This window comes from Equus przewalskii, chromosome 14 (assembly GCF_037783145.1).
Source record: "Equus przewalskii isolate Varuska chromosome 14, EquPr2, whole genome shotgun sequence".
Taxonomy (NCBI): domain Eukaryota; kingdom Metazoa; phylum Chordata; class Mammalia; order Perissodactyla; family Equidae; genus Equus; species Equus przewalskii.
Window position 1 is genome coordinate 83,407,303 of NC_091844.1, and position 23,605 is coordinate 83,430,907.

The 23,605-nt window shown below is 38.1% G+C and overlaps 1 protein-coding gene across 8 annotated transcripts in view; it reads left to right on the plus strand.

Moving 5' to 3' along the window:
• Positions 1-23,605, plus strand: part of ADAM17 (ADAM metallopeptidase domain 17) — a 55,885-nt gene that overhangs the window by 17,515 nt on the left and 14,765 nt on the right. For 2 of the 8 annotated variants that reach the window (XM_070573263.1, XM_070573265.1), the window contains exons 4-11: positions 375-463; positions 5,195-5,363; positions 6,231-6,364; positions 8,585-8,674; positions 11,112-11,225; positions 13,517-13,661; positions 13,769-13,857; positions 18,190-18,342. In XM_070573263.1, coding sequence (XP_070429364.1) covers positions 375-463; positions 5,195-5,363; positions 6,231-6,364; positions 8,585-8,674; positions 11,112-11,225; positions 13,517-13,661; positions 13,769-13,857; positions 18,190-18,342 — 983 coding nt within the window. Of the gene's footprint in view, positions 1-374; positions 464-5,194; positions 5,364-6,210; positions 8,227-8,584; positions 8,675-11,106; positions 11,226-13,516; positions 13,662-13,768; positions 13,858-18,189; positions 18,343-23,605 lie in introns of those variants that run through there. The other 6 variants (XM_070573267.1, XM_070573266.1, XM_070573264.1 and 3 more) reach the window with 6 other exon arrangements.

Sequence of the window (23,605 nt, forward strand, 5' to 3'; positions counted from 1 at the left end):
ATTCGAGACCTATATATTCCAAATCATCTTTCTGCCTCCTCTTAGTTCTTTCTTACCCCAAAGTAGGTAAACTTATTCCAGAAGAAAGTCTACACTGTATTTTGTTCTGTAACACACTCTAGATAATTCTCATAAGTGGCTTGAGGAAAAGAGTTGGGTTTCAAATAACTAGAGTTAAGGCTACTCCCTAGGAGTGAGAACATCTAGCTGCTTTCTGGGGCCTGTGTTTCTTGGTTGTAGATCTCTGCAGATTCCTACAGTATCGACAGTACCTACTCTGATAAAGGACTTGGTTGATTTTTATTGATAGTAGTGCATAATTTAGTTTTTGATCTAAGTATTTTTTAATAACGAAAATTTTTTTTTCTCTTAAGGTGAGCCTGACTCTAGGGTCCTAGCCCACATAGGAGATGATGATATTACAATAAGAATCAACACAGATGGGGCAGAGTATAATATAGAGGTAAACATGTCAATTTTTTTTTTTCAGGAGTATATATCTTTGATTTTTAAAAAGTTGTTTCTCAGTCGTTTTAAGAAGACAGAGGTCTTTAATTATACTTCTTTTCTCCTTGTATTTAAAGTTTTTACCAGGAAAGTAGATGATTTTTTTAAAAAAAGAAGATAATATTTTTTACGTATCTAAGAAGCTGTCATAAGATGCACCCTATATTTCTAAGTACCATAATTGAGAGAAAGTCACATGTGGGATGGATAATAGGAAGAAAAAACTTTCTTTCCTTTCTGCCTCATTTTTTCTTTATTCTTCTCTAATAATCCTACTATAAGTGTAAATGTTCTTAGAGATGAAAGCGAAGTCTTCTCTCTCTATTTCTCCTTTTCTTTCCTAGACATTCTGGAAATGCAAGATCAATAAAAGATGATAGTTCATAGTCTGAGAAGTTAAAAGAGAAACTATAGGAAATTTAGGCTCTGGCCACTCTCCCATTGAAGTACTAGCAGTAGAAAACGAGACCAAACTAGCCATGTTTGTGTAAGACACATAGCCCTGTGTCAAATGCTAGTCCAGAAAACAAAACGTTTGCCACAGATTTGTGGATTGAAGTGTTTCTAGGAAAATGAGAGAACTCTGGGTGGTGGTGAGATCACCAAAACGGAACACCTGTGGGAAAACTGTGAGGGTGATCAGAAGGAAAGTTTCAAGTATATTTGAGTGCTGAGTAGGGGTAAGACAGGGTGCTGGTGCTATAAATACTATAAATTTTAATAACATCCAAACTGCATGGCCATTAGTCATGTGTCTGTCTGTGATTGTGAAAAGGAAATGTTTGTCTCTGGGCTTGCAGTCTATTTTGGTCTGTTAATGCAGTGTTTTAGGGGAATCTGGCATACCAGAAAGAGTCAGAAAATTAGTGCAAAGTAAATGAACATTCACTCTAGAACAGGCAAATCAGTCAAGTCAGCAAGTCTTAAGTTTACTTATTCTTTCAATCCATTTTTATTAAGTATCTTCTTTTAAAAATACATGCTCCCTGAAAAAATCAGAAAATTGATTACTTGAAATCTCACTCCTGGGAGATAGAACTACTGTTAACATTTGATGAATATCCTTCCAAATTTTTTCTGTGCATATGTACACAAATAAGTAGTTATGCAGACTGTTTTTTCTTATAAAATTAGGATCATACAATATGTAGTTTGTCTTCATGCATTTTTCATTGAACAATATAATATGAGCATTTTTCCATATTAATAAATTAATATCCAAATTATGGTTTTTAATAAATGCTGTCTGTTGGTTCATTGAAACATTCTACCATTTATTTAACCAATCTCCCATTCCCCCATTGATGCTCAATTGTTTTGTTTCTAATTTTTGAAATAAAAAATGCTGTACTGAACAGCTATGGGCACACCTTTTGGTGCATGCGTTTAGTTAGGACAGTCTTGGTGATAGGGAATACCCTAGGAAACCACAGGAAACTCTGTCTAGGCTGTGCCAAGTTTTCACATCCGCTGCTGCCGTGACTCGGTAGCGGTAAGTGCACACGACAGAGGTTCGTTCCTCGCTCTCGTGAAGGTTTAGGTAGGTTGAGTGGTCCTCCTCCACCTTGTAGCTTTGACAGAGGGACACATGTCCTCTGAGGTTGCCACAAAAGGGAAACAGAACTAGAGAATCCCACAGCGGTTTTTTAAGTGCCAGGCTTGGCAGTGGCCTCCATCACTTCTGCCTGTGTTCTAGAACATTTGTCTCTAACCTGTCTGCAAAGGAGGCTGGGAAAAATCACCTTCTCTGGTGCTTAAAAAGATAAAACAGTATAAGGAATGGACAGCATTGTTTCTGCTGCAGTGCATGTGTCAGCTTATTTCCTTAGAATATTCTGTTAATTCTTAATTCAAAATATGTGCATTTAGGATCCAAGTTAAATTTGTTCAGATTCCTCATTTTTCTAAATACTTCCTTTGGTACTGTTTTCATCTGTACCTCCCTGTTTCACTAAGTACAAAAATGGCTATAATTAATATTTCACTGTGAGATATTTACTTAAAAGTAAATTTGTCAGATTTATCGAAGGACTTTTGCATGAGATTAATAATTTTTTTAATTGAAAAAGCGGCTTATTAGAATGGTGCTTTTCATATTTTTTGTTGTATCATTCTTACTTGCACTTACCTTGATATTAAAAATCATTGTTCATCTGTGCTAAAATCTTAGACATATGAGTGAACAGGAAAATATATGTATCTTACTTTTAACACTTCACTATTAAACTTTTTAAGCCATCGCACATTTTATTGTCATAGCTTGCTTTTTATATAAATAAGTTTAGGTTAACCTTGACTCATGAGATGATTTCTTTCTCCCCAACTTTTTGCTTTGAAAATGTTCAAATCTACAGAAAGAATGAAAGAACACCCTATAACCCTTCATTAACTGCTAACATAATGCCATGTTTGCTTTATTTCTCTTTTTTTCCCTGACTCATTTGAAAATGTTTCAGACATGAAGACTCTTCAACCCTAAATGCTTCAGTGTGCATCTCCTAAGAATAAAGGCAATCTTCTATATAGCCACAATAAAATTAACACACCTCAGAAAATGGAAATAATTCATATTATCTAATAATCATTGCATACTCAAAATCTCCAGTCATCCTCAAAATCTCCTTCGTAGATTTTTTTGTTTTCCAATTTAGGATCCAGTCAAGGTTCTTGTCTCTTTCTTAGTTATTCATCCGATGATTTTTTCTGGCAACTTATTAATAATGGTGATAATAGGATTTGATGTTATTATTAGTAATAGTAACTACCTTTATTTTGAAATCTTAATATATAACTGGTTTCAGTGTCTTACATTATCTTCAAAATAGTATTACCACTATTTTACCCAATGAGGAAAGTTATGCTCAGATAAGTTACTTGTCTAAGGCACATAGTGGATATAGTTGAGGTTTGAACCTAGGTATCTCGGATCCCAAAGCCTGATATCTTTTTCTGTACCAGACTGGCTAAATTAGGAAACTATTAATATGAATTTAGAAATGTTTAATCCAAAAGAAAAGTTTTTTCTCTTTTCCTATTTGTAGGACAAGTAGAGGTCCCTGTAGCCCCTGAGATGTTGGTTAATTAACTTTTTGAGGTCTCTGCCAGCCCTGAGGTTCTGTAACCATTGTTTCTTAAATCTACCTCATACATGAATTATGAAAGAAGATATATATATGTAACAGCTTTATTGAAATATAATTCGCCTACTATAAAATTCACCTGTTTAAAGTGTACATCTAGTGGTTTTTCGTATATTCAGAGAATTATGCAGTCATCACCACAATCAATTTGAGCACATTTTCATCACCCCCAAAAGAAACCCCGTACCCTTTAGCACCCACCACCCTTTCCCCCAATTCCACTAGCCGTAGGAAACCACTGATCTACTGTCTCTATCTTTAGATTTGCCTTTTTGTCCCTTTAGATTTGCTTGGTCATTCATATAAATGGAATCACACAATATGTGTTTTTTTTGTGACTGACTTTTTCACTTAGAATGTTTTTAAGGTTCATCTGTGTTGTAGCATGTGTCAGTACTTCATTTCTTTTTATTGCCAAATAATATTCCATTGTATGGATATGTCACATTTTGCTTATTCATTCATCAGTTGGACATTTGGGTTGTTTCTGTTTTTTGGCTATTATGAATAATGCTGCTATGAACATTTGTGAACAAGTTTTTATGTTGAGCATGTATTTTCTCTTCTCTTGGATGTGTACTAGAAGTGGAATTTTGGGGTCATATGGTAACTCTAATTATAACCTTTTGAGGAACTGCCAGGATGTTTTCCATAGTGCCTGCACTTTACATTCTCACCGTTTTATGTTTATTGCATTTTACATTCTGTATTACATTCATACCAACAGTATATGAGGGTTCTGATTTCTCCATATCCTCGCCACTACTTGTTATTATCTGTTCTTTTGATGACAGTCATTCTAGGGAGTATGAAGTGGTGTCCTTGTGGTTTTGATTTTCATTTCCATGATGAATGTGGAGATTAATAAAATACCTTTTTTGGTATTCTCACAAGCTGCTTGGTTCTGATGAGACCAGTACCCTTGCAGAGAACTTTGTTTTGAAAAAACAGAAACAGCCTTTTGACTTGAGTAACCTCTTGAGTATGTTAGTTCTCATTTATTGTGGCCTTGTAATATTGTAAGTGAAGATGTTTTTTAAAACTGCTTTTCCTGAAACTGGTAAGTTTTAGGCATATTGTTGTAAGTTTTCAGTCGTCTCTCATGAAAATGTGTTTGTTCTTTCCTGTGTATAAAACCTATCATGGCAAAAAGGTGTGAAGGAAACTAGAATGAACATGTTACAAGAAGAGAAACCTTGTCTAACGTTTGCTGCTGTACGTTCATCACCTAGAACAGTGCCAGTATATAGTAGGCGTTACAGAAATCTTTGTGAATGAGTGGAAAAGGATATGCATTTTCTCTTCTGGATCTTCTAAAAGATTTCATAACTCGTGTAAAATACTGCTTTTTTTTATATAGAGATAAAATCAAAGAGTGAATAATCTGTATTTATTGACCAACATAGAAACTCTGATAAAAATTGAAATAGTCAGTTTACTTAACCTGGAAGTGAATGTTATCTAAAAACAAGGAAAGGATGTTGTAAGAATTTAATGTTTAGAAATTCTTATAATTTCATCTCAATTATATATGTTTTCTGTTTTAGCCACTTTGGAGACTAATTAATGATACTAAAGACAAAAGAATATTAGTTTATAAGTCTGAAGATATCAAGAATGTTTCACGTTTGCAGTCTCCAAAAGTGTGTGGTTATATAAAGGCAGATAATGAAGAGTTGCTTCCGAAAGGGCTGGTAGACAGAGAGCCACCTGATGGTAAGACTTAAAAAATATATTTCAAATAAGAAACAAGCACTACAGTTGTCTTCAGAAGGAGTGGTTGTTAATTGGGAAAATAACATGATTATCAACTAACTATAGTATTTGGCTTGAAAAGAGAGTTTTGTTTCGACATTTCTTAAGTTAATTCTTTTGTCTATAATGTAAAAATTGAAAACACTAGAAAATAATGGTAACAATAAAAATTGGACTTAAAAAAAGAGTGGGGAAAGGAGAAGTGGAATAATCTGAGGGAAAATGTTTTTTATGTGTAGGTATTTAGAAATGACAATACTACTTTTGGAAAACAATCTTTAGATAGGTTTATAAGAGAGGGGTTTCAAATGACCACAGTGGATGCTGCTCCTTAGGAGTGAGAATACCTACTGTTCTCATGTTTGAAAACCTTAGAAAATATTACTAGCATTTTAGTTTAGAAATAAAGAAATTCTTGAACAATTTGATTATTTGATAAGAAAAATGACGTGTTAAACTAATTTTTAATGTTTTATTTTCTTGATATTTTCACCATTACTTTGGTTAATTTGTAGACTTCTTCTAGAAGAAAATGACAGCTTCGTAGCTCAGCAGTGAATAGGTGATTGTTTTGCTTTAAGTACTTTTTAAAGTCTCCTCATTGTAAAAATTAAGGAGGGGCTTTTCCTTGATTTTGAATTCTACAATTTTAAAACCCAATATTACTTTTCTGTCTTCCTCCAAATTTTTGTTGTTGTTCAAGATACATTTAAGGATACTAAGCTCAGATGATATTGTTTCAAAAATATGCTAGATTTAAAGTGTTACTATAGAAAACTCCTTGTTTTGATGAATTTTGATTGAATAGTGCGTCCAAATTCATATTAGAGCTTGTTCGTCGAGTGAAGAGGAGAGCAGGCCCCAACCCCCTGAAGAACACGTGTAAATTACTGGTGGTTGCAGACCATCGCTTTTACAGACACATGGGCAGAGGGGAAGAGAGCACAACCACGAATTACCTAGTAAGTACACGACCTGCGTAAGGTAAGTGGACCCAAAATTCACGTGGGCAGAGGGGAAGAGAGCACAACCACAAATTACCTAGTAAGTACACGATACTGGATAAGGTAACTGGACCCAAAATTCACGTGGGCAGAGGGGAAGAGAGCACAACCACGAATTACCTAGTAAGTGCATGACTGCATAAGGTAAGTGGGCCCAAAATTCCATTGGAGAGAAGACTGCTGTAATTTGGAACGTAATGAAACAAGATTTGTTTCAGATGCTCTGTTATTTACTAAGATATTTGAGGACTGTCCTCTGAGCTTCTTACAATACTGTAGAGAGGTTTTAGTTTCAAATATTTGAAAACTCATTTTACCTTTGAACTAATATTTTCTTCATGTTACAAGTTTTTTGCATATTAGGTTTAGGGAGAGTTCATAACATAGGCCTCCCTTCTTTATACAGGTGAACTCTTTGAAAACGTCACTGCTATAATGGCAGTGATCCTGTTGTTGATATGTGTGGATGTATGCCCCAGAGTGGAAAAAAAAGTATTTGTATGAAACTGTGTGTATTATTTTTGCTTATATATATATTTCAGAGAAGATGGTCAGTTTGGTTTCTGTCATTTAAATAGTTAATTGTTGGAATATAACTGCGTGAAATAGGACTTTCGTGATCATTGCTATCTATATGGTGAAGATTAGAAGGAAAGATTACAGAGGTATTGGCACTGGATTTTTAAGCATTTACTATTGTAATTTTAAAAGTCATGGGAATCATATTTCATTGACATTTTTTGTTAGTATGACCTCATTCGTCATGGTAACTTGGCACTGACCAAAATGTTGTTATTGAGGGAATAAAAGAGAATGCAGCTATTCATGAACCAAGAGCCTGGTGCAGTAAAGACATCTTTCTCTTTGCCTTGCTTTTCTCATTCTCTGTGTTTTATTCGTGCCCTCCCTCACTCTTCTTTCCCCTCCCTTCCATGTCGAGTGAAAGAACTTATTATGAGGGTAGTAGGAGTAGTGTGTGAAGTCACTGTAGTTCTTGTTTCTGAGTAAGAGAGAGTCTTTCTTGAACAAACTTCTTTCTTAATATGGGTTTTGTATTAAGGGGCTCTTAATTTACTTCTGTGTTCATTACACCAAAAATATGAATATAATGAGAGTTCTAGTCTTTTATTTATTTTTTCTTTTGAGGAAGATTAGCCCTGAGCTAACATCTGTCACCAATCATTCTCTTCTTGCTGAGGAAGACTGGCCCTGAGCTCACATCCATGTCCATCATCCTCTACTTTATATGTGGCATGCCCGCCACTGCATGGCTTGACAAGCAGTGCGTAGGTCTGCACCCTGGATCTGAACCAGCAAACCCCGGGGCTGCTGAAGCGGAACCTGCGAACTTAACCTCCGCCCCACCGGGCTGGCCTCTAGAGGTCTAGTCTTAATAGTGTTACTCTAAGCAAAGAACAGTTTCTTAGATCTGTAGTGCACTTCACAGTTGCCGGAACAAACCTCATTTACCCGGTTTTTGAACGATAAAATATTCTCTTTGAAGAGAAGATGGGTAACGAGCATTGTGTTCTTATGTAGTGTGACTCGTCCTTGCCTATTACACTGTCCCTCCTCCCCAGTGTTCTCTCCCCATCTGCCCCCTTTGCCAGGTCAGAGGACGGAAGAAAGGAGCGATGGTGAAACCCCATTGCTCTGGCTCTCTTTACCCAGTCCTCGGGGCTGGACTCTGCCCAGTGAGGGTGGGGAACAGCGTCAGCAGTGTCTGTTGCTGCTCCTTTCCTCTCTCTGAGGAAGACAGTTGAGGTACTTGCCAAGAGACAGATTGAGGACAGAGTACTTCTTAGAAGGGAATATTTTAGGTAAATTGATTGACCTTTAACTTTCTTTTCTGTAGTTGACTGAAATGGCAGTTTTAAAAAAGCCTGTTGCTTGATATTTTGGTTCCATGTATAATTGATTACCTGAAATTTGGGATTAACTGTACCGCTGTTTTATTCTGGTAACAACACTTTGTTTGAGGCTAGGAATAATTTCTTTGTTAGAGCTATCAATGATAAATGGTAACATCTTAATGCTAGTTTTTGTAATTGATAGAAACTTGTACAATGGCATTTTGTGACTTTTTTTATCCTTGCAGAATTTATACTACGTTGCAAAGAGTGGTAAAGAAGATATACATAATATCTTTCTCTCACTCTCTTTCTTTTATCCGTGCAGATAGAGCTAATTGACAGAGTTGATGACATCTATCGGAACACTTCATGGGACAATGCAGGTTTTAAAGGTTATGGAATACAGATAGAGCAGGTATTTATCAACGGATGTGGCTTATTTAACTCAGCTAAATTATTTGTTGTAAATATTTGTCACTTGGATTCAAAACCCAAAAACTTATCTTCAGCTTTAATCATAAATATTCTCAAATGCCAGTAATTTTTATCTAATAAATTGTACAGTGTTTTTGGTATTAATTACATATTGTGAAGTGTCTGTTCTTAGGCTTGTTTTAGGCAGAAAGCCTTTTTTATGCTGCTATGATCTCTCCTTTCCCTGAATTCATGTCCTGTTATCCCCTTGCTGTGCTTTATGTTTTTAATCAGTATCCTGGCACGTATTGTTGAATCCTTAGTCAGAAAATTTACTCAAAAATACTGTGTACATTTGCAAGGCAAACCCTCAGAGCCATTAGATCTCTTTTCCTAAAAATCTCCTGATTTCTCATAATCTGTTAATAGAGATGACCAGTAATGATGTGTTAATGCATCTTAATTATATTACATAGTAAACATCGTTCCAAATTGATGAGACTAATTAAAGAAGACTGTTCTGAGATTGGGTATTGCTTTGGACAGACATTTTGATATGTAAATTGTGGAAATCATTGTCTTTATTTCTTCCAGGCTCTTTTTACTAAATTAACCATATTCTTAGAGGTTCTGTAGTATAGAATTTAGAGACTTAAAAAAAAAGACTTTTAAAATCATACATCATACTTATAAATGTTAAACTTTTATGGTACTTGTATAAAACTAAGAGAATTATTTTTCCTTTTTTCATTCTCTTTTACTGTTTTGAATTTTCTTTTTTAAGTTATTATTTGAATAGGTAATACATACACATGGTACAAAAGCCAGTGAAAAGTAAGTCTCCTCGGCCTCTACCCATTGTCAGACCACTTCCTTTCCCCAGAGACATCCATTTACTAGTTCATATGTAGTTTTGCAGAGATATTTTATGCATGGATAGCATGTGTATGTATATGTGTGTTTGACACATTGGTGGTATGCTATATCCTTTTGCACCTTGCTTTTTCATTTCATGAATATGTTGGTGATTAGTCCATTATGGTACTGATAGGGTGCCTGAGTTGTTTAAAATAACTCCATTATATTTGAATTTTAGGAGACCAGAAATAAAGCTCTTTTTTTGCCTTAGGAACTTGGAACCAATTGAAAAAATAAGTATGAGATAGGAGATAAAAATACCAGCTTCTTTAAAGGTGGCAAATGGATTGGAGGGTGTGGTTTAGATATATAGTCACTGAGGGCATCCACCTGTTTCATCCCAGAATTGATCTTTACCACCCTCCACCAAAGCTGCACAGCCTGCCCCAGTGAGCATACCACGTGGTGGCAGAGCAGACCAGAACATACCCACTGCAGGCAGGCAGATCCAGAAGGGATGCCAGAAATGACGAGCTGAGCATGGCTTTGTTCTGTTTCCTGAACTTGCCAATCTGTAGGTTTTGTCTCCTTTGGAGAGAAGCCTTTGTTCCTTTTTGTTAAAATCAGGATTAATATGAGTTTGTGCTATATGTACAAGGAAAAGCCGCTATTTTTTATATTCTTTTGTGCCTGTGGCGTGTGGTGATGTACATCTTATTTGTTCTGTATCTGTGAATCATTGACTGTAGTTGGAATAAATATAGGCTCATGGAACCCAAGTTCTTGTTTTTTCCAACTAAATATAGAGGAAATGAAAATTTAGGAATACAGTTATAGATTTACAAATCATTCATTGACATACATGTTTTCCGTACCATATGCTTCTCAGGTTGTTTTTAAATACTGTATATTAGAGCTGAAGCATTTTGTGGAATTTTGGTTCTGAAACATTTTTTCTAGAATGGTAGATGGTCTTTTTTTTTTTTATGAGAAAGATTGGCCCTGAGCTTAACATCTGTTGCCAATCTTCTTTTTTTTTTTTGTTAGGAAGATTAGCCCTGAGCTAAAATCTGCTGCCAATCCTCCTCTTTTTGCTGAGGAAGATTGGCCCTGAGCTAACATCTGTGCCCATCTTCTTCTACTTTATATGTGGGACACCTGCCACAGCATGGCTTGATAAGCCATATGTAGATCTGTGCCTGGGATCCAAACTGGCGAACCCCAGGCTGCCAAAGTGCAGCATGTGAACTTAACTGCTACACCACTGGGCTGGCCTCTAATCTTCCTCTTTTTGCTTGAGGAAGATTGTCACTGAGCCAACATCTGTGGCAGTCTTCCTTTATTTTGTATGTGGGACACCACCACAGCATGGCTTGATGAGCAGAGTATGGGTCTGCGCCTGGGATCCAAACCTTTGAACCCCAGGCTGCCGAAGCCAAGTACGCAAACTTAACCACTACACCCCCAGGCTGGCCCCTAGATTGTCTTTTTTTTTGAATAGCTAAACTTATGCAGTATTATTTCAGAGTCTTGTGACTTTTTTCTGAAGTGTTCTAAGTATATTATCTCTTTAAGTATAGATTCGCATTCTCAAGTCTCCACAAGAGGTAAAACCTGGTGAAAGGCACTACAATATGGCAAAAAGTTATCCAAATGAAGAAAAGGATGCTTGGGATGTGAAGATGTTGCTAGAGGTGGGTTGTGGAATCCTGGATGAAATGTGGTTAACACCACTTTGTGATTTCTGACTTGTGGGATGTGCTGCATTGAGGAGGGGGCATATTAGAAAAGGTAATTGAAAACCAGGAGCAGCCCACTGCAGCTGCCCCTGCAGTGACTTCATCCCTTGTAGCAGGGCAAACAGCAAGGTGGGCAAACCGTGAGGATGGAGAATGCTAAGCGACAGCGCTTCTTACCCTTAGCATCCTGGAGGATCGAGTGAAGTAATGGGGCTTCAGAAAATGATGGATACCCAATATATAAATTTTTTGCACACCATTTTGTTAGTTCAAGTCTCTTTGAAACTTATCAATGGATCTTTTAGGTCAGTAATTATCAAATGGTATGAAAATGTATTAAATGCTAGAAATATGACTTGCACATCTGAAAGTTCTCTACAGGAAGATTTAAATTTTTGTTTCTGTTCTGGTAATGAACCTGAACATTCTATGCCATATGTATTCTTGCCTTGACAGGGTATGATTTCTCCTGTTTGCCACATGATTTCAGGGTCTGAGTTTGTGTGTACTATTGTTTTGTTGTAAAATCACCTATGAAGTGATAGTATTTATCTTTTACTATGTTAGTAATGTATTAGTTTCCTATGGCTGCTCCAACAAATTACCACGAATTTAGCAGCTTAAAAGACAACTTTTCTTTATCAGATAGTTTCCTTAGGTTAGTCAGGGCACAGCATGGCTTACCTGGTTTCTCTGGTTAGAGTCTCCCTAGGCCAAAATCACGTTTGCAGAGCTTGAATGGAATGACAGGATATTAACAACTCTTGCTCAAGGGTGAGATCCATAGAGTGCTGTGTCTGTATAGTGCTCTCACATCCCTTATCTGATCTGATCCACTAGCTACCCTGAGAGGTAGGTTGAGAGGCACCGTGACTCTTCTAAAGAGACTTAGCAAGTGTATTAGTCTAATAGGGCTGCCATGACAAAGGACCATAGACTAGGGGGCTTAAACAACAGAAGTTTGTCTCACCTTCAGGAAGCTGGAAGTCTCAGATCAAGCTATTGACAGGGTTGGTTTCTCCTGAGGCCTCTCTCCTTGGCTTATAGATGGCCGTCTTCTCCCGGTGTCTTCACATGGTCTTCCCTCTGTCTGTGTCCCAAGCTCCTCTGATTAAGGGCACAGTCATGTTGGATTAGGCCCCACCCGTATGATCTCCTTTTACCTTAATTACTACTTAAAAGGCCCCTTCTCCAAATACAGTCACTTTCTGCGGTACTGGGGGTTAGGACTTCAACACATGAATTTTGAAGGGACACAATTCAGCCCATAACAACAAGGTTAAATGACTTGTCCACGGTTAGTTATACAACTAGTAACAACAGAGCCAGATTCAAGTGGCCAGATCTGCTGACTCCCAGGACAGCTGAAGGATCGTCCCGCTCTGCTTTTCTCCGGGCCTCCAGATAGCCCACATCAGGGGAAGAACAAGAGGGACAGCTTGACCCTACAGATGCTCCTCCCCAGTTCTCTTCTCTAAGGTTCCTAGCAGAGTCCCCGAAGCCTCACCATGTCACTGCAGAACTATGAAAATCCCAGTGTGGCCGGGGAGGCACCTCCTGGGAACACCTCATTCCTCATACCTGGCTTTCTGACTCATTTTAAGCATTTTAAAAACCAAAGTCTTTTTAAGTTGGAATCTATGGTCTATTAAGGTAGAGATTTTTAAAGTAACATGTGGAGCCCTTTTAAGAAAAAAGAAATCCTCCCAAAGCACCAACGCTGGCCTAAATGGATTTTTATCTTAGTTTTAGTAACATAAAACTAAGTATGTATGCTTTCCTGTAAGTTTATATTTATAACTCCTATATATTGTAAAAACAAAACAAACTTAAAAAGCCTACAAAACCGATGGAGTCTTTGGAATGCTTTAGAGGGACCCGTTTTGGTCTGAGGGGCTGAGATGCACTGCGAGAGGCTTCAAAACCCTGAGCCTTCAGGATTGGAGTGACCCCAGTGCTGGGCTGCGTGTCCTCACAGCACCCCTCTGAGTTCTGAGCTGCTATGAAAAGCTCCCAAGCTCTTTCGTTTTGTGCCCACCCCGCCTCCTCACCAGACGACAGTCTGCTGCTCACCTGTGTAGGCGAGTGAGCACCGTAGATAAGGAGCATTGCGCTGCACGGTTTTGTGGTTGCTGCTGCAGAGCTGCAGTCAGTCATATGGTACTGTCTGGAATATTTGGTTGAAATGTCTCTTAGTCTGATGTAGTTGTCAATCTGATTAAGAATACTTTTTTTTTTTTTTAAAGCAATTTAGCTTTGATATAGCTGAAGAAGCTTCTAAAGTCTGCCTAGCACATCTTTTCACCTATCAAGATTTCGATATGGGAACTCTTGGATTAGCTTATGTTGGTTCTCCCAGAGCAAACAGTCATGGAGGTGTTTGTCCAAAGGGTAAGTTTTCCATCTGTTGTGTGAATATGTGGGAATAGCAAGCTGATGGGTTATACTATAATTCTGTATTGAACAAGCAATTTGTCTCTGCTTCCTTTTTCCTTTAGCTTATTATAGTCCAATTGGAAAGAAAAATATTTATTTGAATAGTGGTTTGACCAGCACAAAAAATTATGGTAAAACCATCCTTACAAAGGTATGTTCTTTTATTTTTTAAAAGGATAGATTTTGAGTTTATTGTATTAGAATCTCAGCTGTTATATATATATGTAGGTATCTTTTTAAAAAAGTAATACGTGCTATTTTTTTGTTTCTGCCTAAAAAAAATGTTTTTTCGTGGAAAATATGAAAATAAAAAGTCTAAAGAAGAAAATAAAAGTTACCTGTCACACTTTTGACACCTGTCAGGATCATTGTTTTTCCTGAAGACATTAATCCTGCAGCTTCTCTGTGGATTACTTGTTTCCTAGTCCTGCAGCGTAGCTGTCATTTGAAGACATCCCCAAACTCTGTCATTTTCTGGAGCCCATGTTCTTCCTCTTTCTTGATTTTTACGTCATTTTGGTGTAGCATTTCCTCCAGGAGCTTCCAAAGAAAGGGTGCACAACAGGCAAATTCTTGAGATTTTTTGCGTATCTGCAAATGTCTTTCCCCTACTCTTAAACTTGATTGCTAATTTAGCTGGATGTGTTCTCAGTTCTCTTAGCATTTGAAGGTATTGCTCCCTTGTCTTGTAGTGTTTTGTGTTACTATTAAAGAGTCTGAAGTCATTCCAATTTTTTATTCTTTGTATATGACCTAGTTTTTCCTCTGGGAGATTTTAGGATTTTGTTTTTGCCAAGATATATCCGTTAGGAATGTGTTCGGCACATTCCAGAAAATCCACATAACAGAAAAACCACTTAACACTTGCTTAAATCAGGGGTGTATTTGCCTCAGTCAACAAGAAGTTTCAAGGATAGCATTCTAAGGCTGCTACAGCAGTTCAGTGATGCTCTCAGGGGTCCAGCATCTTCCCAACTCTCACTCAGCCATTCTAAACACGAGGTGTTTGTCATGCTCATCACCTCGTGATCACACGATGGTTTTCTTCTGTGTTGCAGAAGGGAGGACAGAGAGACCATAGCTAGCCTACACTGTTCCTTTTAAAAAGCTTATCTGGCAGCTCTACCCACTGGCTTCTGTTTATATCTCAGTGGGTGGAACTGGGTCACATGACTGCCCAGGTGGCTATTTTAGCTCAGTACATTGCTGCCTGAGCAGAATTTTGATTCTTTAAGTAAGGAAGAACGGAGAGTGGATAGTGGTAGGAAATACTAGCATGTGATACACTGTAGTTAGACCATGGTTTTATACTTGGTGTAGATATTTTTATTCTCTTGTGTTGGGCAGGTGGGCCCTTCAATCTGGAGATTCATGTTTGTAAATTATGGAAAATTTTCTTATTTCTTTCATAAATTGTTATCCTCTGTTTTTTTGTATTCTATCTGGAATGACATTAAATCATATACTTGATCTCCTACCATGATAGTCTGATTTTTCTTAATATTTTCTCGTGTTTTCCTTTGTCTTCTATTTTCTAGGAGATGTCCTTAACTTTATCTTCAGCTGTTCCTTTGAATTTGTTATTCCTGTGAACATTTTTTTGTTTTCAGTAGCCCTTTTTTTTCTATTTCCTTTTTATAGCTTCCTGTTCTTTCATGATTGCAGTATTTTATTTTCTCTTCCGTACTTTTTTTACCTTCCAAAGTTTTGTTGGCATCTGTTGTCTGCTGTTGTCCCCTCTGCTGTTCTGTCCTTGTTGAATTATGTCCTTTTTATTCCTTTATTATTGTTTTAGTGGGATTTCATGAAAAAGTAGAGACAAATGCAGTGTATACTCTTTTTTTTTTAAAGATTTTATTTTTTTCTTTTTTCTCCCCAAAGACCCCCGGTACATAGTTGTATAGTCTTCGTTGTGGGTCCTTCTAGTTGTGGGATGTGGGACGTTGCCTCAGCGTGGTTTGATGAGCAGTGCCATGTCCGCGCCCAGGATTCGAACCAACGAAACACTGGGCCACCTGCAGCAGAGCGCGGGAACTTAACCACTTGGCCACGGCGCCAGCCCCAAGTAGTGTATACTCTTTAACTGAAAGTTTGCCATAATTGATTTGTATTCTGAAAAATAAAAAAGTTAAACAAAGGCCATCAATTCAAGTATTAGCAGAAGAGTAGCAGTTTTGGAGAGTGATAGAAAAATAAATTTTGTGGGAGATTGAAATGTTAGTTATAGAAGTGCCTGTCGTCGAGTGTTCAGTTTTTTGTGTTGCTGTAAGGTAAATCCTTCCTGTCCCCAGACCTGAAACGTCTGCCGTAGAACAAAGCCACTCCTCCCTGCCCAGTGAGGGAGGGCAGCGGGGCCTGGGGGGTTCGAGAGTGTGAAGACTGAAGAGCAGTTAAGACGAAAATGTCACGACCCTGTAGAAAGAACTAGACAAAAGAAAAGAACAGAGAAAGATAAAACGAATACTGAAGATTAAGAGTATTGGCATTTCCTAGACTGTAAAATTGTAAAGTGGAACAGGCCACAGACTGGTAGCAAATATTTGTAAAAGGCGTATCTGATAAAGGACTGCTATCCAATCCAGAATATACAAGGAATATACTAAAAACTCAACAATAAGAAAACAACCTGATTTACAAATAGGGAAAAGATCTTAATAGACACCTCACCAAGGAAGATTACAGGTGGGAAATAAACATGTGGCAAGGTGCTCAACATTTTATGTCATTAGTGAATTGCAAATTAAAACAATGAGATACCATTAGACAACTATTGAAATGGCTAAAACCCAAAACGCTGACAACACCAAATGCTAGTGAGGATATGGAGCAGTAAGAACTCTCAGATGTGGTTGGTGGGAATGCACGTACTGCATGACTCCATCTGTGTGACATTCTAAAAAAGGCAAAACCATGGAGGCAGGAAAAGATCAGTGGTTGTCAGGAGTGGAGGGAGGGGTGAATAGGCGAACGCAGAATTTTTAGTGCGGTGAAACTGTTCTGTGTGATACTCTAGTGATGTATATAAGACATGTATTTGTCAAAACCCGTAGAATGTACAACACAAAGAGTGAACCCTCATGTAAACTCTGGACTTTGGTTGATTAAAAAAAAGATGAGAGAAGAAAAATATACTAATCAGTTTTTGGAAAACTTTTAATTTTCAAAATTGTTTCTGAGGCCGACCCCGTGGCCGAGTGGTTAAGTTCATGCACTCTGCTTCGGCCGCCTGTGGTTTTTGCCTGTTGGGATCCCGGGCTCGGACATGGCACCGCTCACCAGGCCATGCTGAGGCGGCCCACATAGCACAAGCAGAGGCACTCACAGCTAGAATATACAACTATGTACTGGGGGCCTTTGGGGAGAAGAAGGAAAAAAAAAGCATTGGCAGCAGTGGTTAGCTCAGGTGCCAGTCTTTAAAACAAACAAAAATTGTTTCTAATGGTGCTTCTTTACCTTTTTGATATCACAACGTCTTCTGTGGTTTGATTTCATGACATACTTTCCTTCGTCTTCCAGAATTTTTCTGTTAGAAGACACATAGAGCAAAAAGTAAATTTGCTTTGAAATTTTTGCAATGCAGCATTGGTCTGTTAGAGAATCCACTAATTTTTTCAAAGCACAATTTGAAATTCTCCATATTACACTTTTGGGATTTGAGTACTTTTTGCTAAAAAATCAAAAAATCAAAATTTTCTGTACTATTATTTTAGTATAAATGTGTGGAAAGCTTCAGGGCATTGACTTCTGGGACTCTGTCTTAAAAAAAATTCCAATGACTTGCAGAATATAAATTTTTAAGGTTCCGTGGAGTGACTCTCCCCCCAGGAAAAAAAATCAGTAATTCAAATTTGTTATTCTTGTTTTATGCAGATAAATATGAGAAAAAAATTTTAGCTTTATCAGCTAAATTCATTGTTCTATTCGGATAGAAATCTTCTGGTGATCTGATAGATTCAGTACAGTCCTTTAACTGGATCCTAATCAATGAAATCCTCTAGGCATTGTCATTGGGCTTGAATTCAGTCGCTGAGATAAGGAACACTGTTTTGTTGTTTCTCAGTTGTCTTGTTTTTCACCCTTGCTCTCTCCCCGCTCCCAGGTGCTTAGATGTTTAACAGGAGTGTGGTTGGGATGAGGGGGGTGGGGAGGCTTGGATAATTGACTGTAGTTAGCCATTCGGTTTATCAGAGCCAAACAGTGTTTAATGGCTAGTGTTTGGTGCATCATTAAGAATGTTCAGTATATCTTGTAAATTATATTTTCTTAAATTGATGTAAATTCATTCTTCTAACACTGTTTAATAGTATTAACTAAAATCCTGCTTATTCGCTTTAATTTCTATAATTGATAGAAGAAATTGTAATCTGTTATTCTGTTGTTAATCCAATTAATCTGGACCCTGTTTAAGACAGCAGGGCCCAGTTGGCCACAGCAGTGATGGTTGGGCATTGGGAAATAATGTTTTCTTTGTGTGGTACTTAAGGAAGCCGACTTGGTGACAACTCATGAATTGGGGCACAATTTTGGAGCAGAACATGATCCAGACGGTCTACCAGAATGCGCCCCAAATGAAGACCAGGGAGGGAAATACGTCATGTATCCCATAGCTGTGAGTGGAGATCATGAGAACAATAAGGTATGTGTCTTGTGGAGTTTATGTGGTTAGGAAAGAAAGAGGCTGTTTCACTGCAATGAGAGCTCAGAAAGCATTTCATTCTTGGGATGGAACTGCAAATTACAAAGTACCTTGAAACTTGGTTACATGTTTTGGAGTAAAACGTGGTCCATCTAAATGTGGTTAGAGCTCTCATTTGGACTGTTTGTTATCGAGGCTGACATGTGTAGATTTGGGCTATACAGAAAATCAGTGGTAGTGATGGCTGGTGTCAGAGTTCCAGATGGCAGGGCCTGGTGGGCTCAGGCTTTAAGGTAAAAATTTCTTTTCATTTCATGTATAAGTTGTTACTCATTTTAACTTGACAGCACTTCACGATTTGCATGTTTCTGTAAACTTTTGCAACAAAATACATTATTTGCTGGACTGTAAGGCCCTGTGGGAAGATCCTTTGCCTTTCTAGTTCTGGGCTCTGTCTCCAGTGCCTAGTAGGGGTCCCTGGCATGTAATAAATATCTATCTGTCAAGTAAATAAACGAACTATTTACTACTGAGGGTTTCTGATAGAGTGCACTAGTTGATTTGGGATATTGTAAATGATTTCAGAGACTGTAAGTGGCTCTGACTAACTCTTAGAGTCTGAACTAAAAGTGTTCATAGATGTCTGGTCCTTTAATCTCACTTAAGTTAAGCAGCAGAAGGCAACGTGAGGAGGAACATGGATTCTGTTGCTGAGTTAAAGAGGGCTGGGGGAGGGGCTCAGAGAGTCTGCCTCTCACCAGGAAAGACGGTGAAGTGCCTGTGCTGGCCCTTCCTTTGACCCTGGCCGTGGCACTTTCAAGCCTGACCAGGGGCCAGAAGGAAACATGATTACTTTTGTGTTTCCCTGACCCTGCTCTTTAAAAATTTCTCTCTCATGTTCTTTTTGTCATCTTTTTGGGTTGTTGCGTCTTGTTTTCTTTGGCTGTAAACAGTCCCTTCCTCTCTCTCTTTGTGTGTCGCGTTGGGCTTTTCCTCTGCTTGATAACTTGGGCCTGAGGAGCTTTCCCACCCACTTTTGCTTATTATTCCAGCTGTTCACACACCCTTTTGAATTTGCTTCCTTTTTTTCAAAGTTGTCTCTGCGTTTCTTAATCATGTGCATTATAGTTCAGCACTGTTCAGTAGAGGGTCCTCTCGTGACGGAAATGTTCTGTATCTGCTCTAGCCAATACAGTAGTCACTAGCCACATATGGCCATTGAGCACTTGAAACACGGCTGAAGAGACTGAGGGACTGAATTTTAAACTCTATTTTGTTTAAATTCAATAGTGGTTGCCTGGGACTGGAGGTGGGAAAGGGCATTAACTGTAAAAGGACGTGACAGACCTTATTAGGGGGATGAAAATGTTCTAAAACTGACTTATGGTGACAGTTTCACCACTTGGAAACGTTACTAGAAATCACTGAATTGTATGCTTGAAATGGATGAATTTTGTGATTTGCAAAATATGCCTTAATAAAGCTGTTAAAAAACGAACACCACCATGGGGCGGGGCTTCCAGGGCCAGACGGCTGGAGAGGATATGCATGCACATTATCTAAGTAAAAGAAGAAACTATGAGAGAATCCTCTGTAACATCCAACATCAGGGGGCCCTGTGGCAGGCCTGGCTGTAACCTTCAAGACTAGATTCAACAAGGAAATGTGTTAAGCAGGATTCTTAAAAAAAAAAAAAAAAAAAAGCCCACAACACTGCTGCAGACCACAAGGAGGGAGTGCATCTAAGTGGGCTGCAACAGTAGGCACCAGCAGCCTGAGGCCCCCTTGCGATTGCCCCCACAACCGACGAGGGACCCCACAGGACCACTGTGACTACGAGGAGGGGTCCAGGTCCAGCCACTAACAACTGACAGGGTTCCTGGCTGGTGCAGTCTAAACAGCTGCCCCCCACCCACACACACACCAGTCGCAACAAGTGGAAGCAGCGACTAAACTCTATCTCTATGCAGAGGCACAAATCCACGCCATTAAGCAGTATGAAAAAATATATTAAATATCCAGAACAAAAGGAAAATGATAAGCACCCAGAAAACAATCCCAAAGACAATGAAATCTATAACCTAAATGACGATGATTTCAAAACTGCCATTATTAAAAAACTCAATGAGTTAAATTAGAATTCAGATAGACAACTCAATGAGTTCAGGAGCTATGTCACAAAGGAGCTTGACACTATAGAGATGAAGAACACAATGGAGGAGATTAAGAAAAATCTGGACTCTCTGAACAGTAGGGTCGATAATATGGAGGAGAGAATTAACAATTTGGAGGATAGGAATATAGAAATGCTGCAGAGGAGGGGAGAGAACTAAGACTAAAAAGAAATGAAGAAACTCTCCGAGAATTATCCGACTCAATTAGGAGATGCAACATAAGGATTATAGGTATACCAGAGGGAGAAGAGAAGAAGAAGGGGGCAGAAGGCCTGTTCAAAGAAATAATAGCTGAGAACGTTCCAAACTTGGGGAGAGAGATGGAACTTCATGTGACAGAAGCCAATAGATCTCCAAACTTTATTAATGCAAGAAGACCAACTTCTTGGTCTTATAGGCATATAGTTGTGAAACTAGCAAAAGTCAACGACAAAGAGAAAATACTAAGGGCAGCCAGGCAGAAGAAAATAACTTACAAAGGAAACCCCATAAGGCCAGCAGCAGATTTCTCAGGAGAGACCTTTCAGGCTAGAAGAGATTGGAATGAAACATTCAAAACTCTGAAGGACAAAAACATGCAGCCAAGAGTACTCTACCCAGCGAAAATATCCTTCAAATATGATGGAGAAATAAAAACTTTGCCAGATAAACAAAAGTTAAGGGAGTTCATTGCCACAAAACCTCCTCTTCAAGAAATGCTCAGGAAGAACCTCATTCCTGAAAAATCAAAAAAAGGAAAGGGGCTACAAAAACCAGAACAAAGGAGATAAGCAGAAGGACAATAACACAAAGTAACAGCTGTCCATCAGGGCAAAATGCAAAAGAACCAGAAAACAAGTGATAAAATGGCAACAGTAGGCCCCCAAGTTTCAGTAATCACTCTAAACGTGAATGGATTGAACTCTCCAATCAAAAGGCACAGAGTGGCAGGATGGATCAAAGAACAAGATCCAACAATATGCTGCCTCCAGGAAACACACCTCAGCCCCAAAGAAACACAGACTCAAAGTGAAGGGATGGAAGACAACACTCCAAGCTAATAATGAACAGAAGAAAGCAGGTGTTGCCATACTTATATCAGACAAAGTAGACTTCAAAGCAAAACAGATAAAGAAAGACAAAGAGGGGCAGTATATAATGATAAAAGGGACGCTCCAGCAAGATGACATAACGCTTATAAATATATACGCCCCTAACACAGGAGTACCAAAATTCATAAAGAAACTATTAACAAAACTAAAAGGAGACATCAACAGCAATACAATAATAGTAGGGGACCTCAACACTCCATTAACACCAATGGACAGATCATCCAGACAGAAAATCAACAAGGAAATTATAGAGTTAAATGAAAAATTAGATCAGATGGACCTAATAGATATATATAGGACACTTCATCCAAAAACAGCAGGTTACACATTCTTCTCAAGCGCGCGTGGAACATTCTCAAGGATACACCATACTTGGGGAACAAAGCAAGCATCAGTAAGTTCAAGAGGGTTGAAATAATATCAAGCATCTTTTCTGATCATAATGCTATGAAACTAGAAATCAACTGCAAGAATAAAGCTGGGAAAGGGCCAAAAATGTGGAGACTAAACAACATGCTACTGAACAAACAATGGATTATTGAAGAAATTAAAGAAGAAATCAAACATTATCTGGAGACAAATGAAAATGAAAATACACCATACCAAATGATTTGGGATGCAACAAAGGCAGTCCTAAGAGGGAAATTCATTGCAATACAGGCTCACCTCAATAAGCAAGAAAAATCTTACATAAACAACCTCAAACGACACCTAATGGAATTAGAAAAAGAAGAACAAACAAAGCCCAAAGTCAGTAGAAGGAGGGAAATAATAAAAATTAGAGCAGAAATAAATGATATTGAAACAAAAAGACAGTAGAAAGGATCAATGAAACAAAGAGTGGGTTCTTCGAAAAAATTAACAAAATCGACAAACCCTTAGCCAGACTCTCTAAAAAAAAAAAAAGAGAGAAGTCTCAAATAAATAAAATTAGAAACGAGAGAGGAGAAATCACAACAGATACCGAAGAAATATGAAGGATCATAAGAGAATACTATGAAAAACTATATGCCAACAAATTGAACAGCCTAGAAGAAATGGATAAATTCCTAGACCTCATACAAGCTCCCCAAACTGAATCAGGAAGAAATAGAGAATCTGAATAGGCCAATCACAAGTAAAGAAATAGAAGCAGTAATCAAAAACCTCCCCAAAAATAAGAGTCCAGGACCAGACGGCTTCTCCGGAAAATTCTACCAAACATTCAAAGAAGATTTAATACCTATCCTTCTCAAACTGTTCCAGAAAATAGAGGAAGATGGAGCACTCCCTAATACATTCTATGAAGCCAACATCACCCTGATCCCCAAACCTGACAAGGACAACACAAAGAAGGAAAACTACAGGCCAATATCACTGATGAACATAGATGCAAAAATCCTCAACAAAATTTTGGCAAATCGAATACAGCAATACATCAAAAAGATCATACACCATGATCAAGTGGGATTTATACCAGGGACACAGGGACGGTTCAACATCCACAACTCAATCAACGTTTCACTACATTAACAAAATGAGAAACAAAAACCACATGATCATCTCAATAGATGCAGAGAAAGCATTCGACAAATCCAACATCCGTTTATGATAAAAACCCTCAATAAAATAGGTATAGAAGGAAAGTACCTCAACATAATAAAGGCCCTATATGACAAACCCACAGCCAACATCCTACTCAGCGGACAAAAACTGAAACCCATTCCTCTCAGAACAGGAACAAGACAAGGGTGCCCACTTTCACCACTCTTATTCAACATAGTACTGGAGATTTTGGCCAGAGCAATTCGGCAGGAAAAAGAAATAAAAGGAATCCAAATAGGCAACGAAGAAGTAAAACTCTCGCTGTTTGCAGACGACATGATCTTATATATAGAAAACCCCAAAGAATCCATAGAAAAACTATTAGAAACAATCAACAACTACAGCAAAGTTGCAGGGTATAAAATCAACATACATAAATTAGTAGCATTTCTATATGCTAACAATGAACTTTCA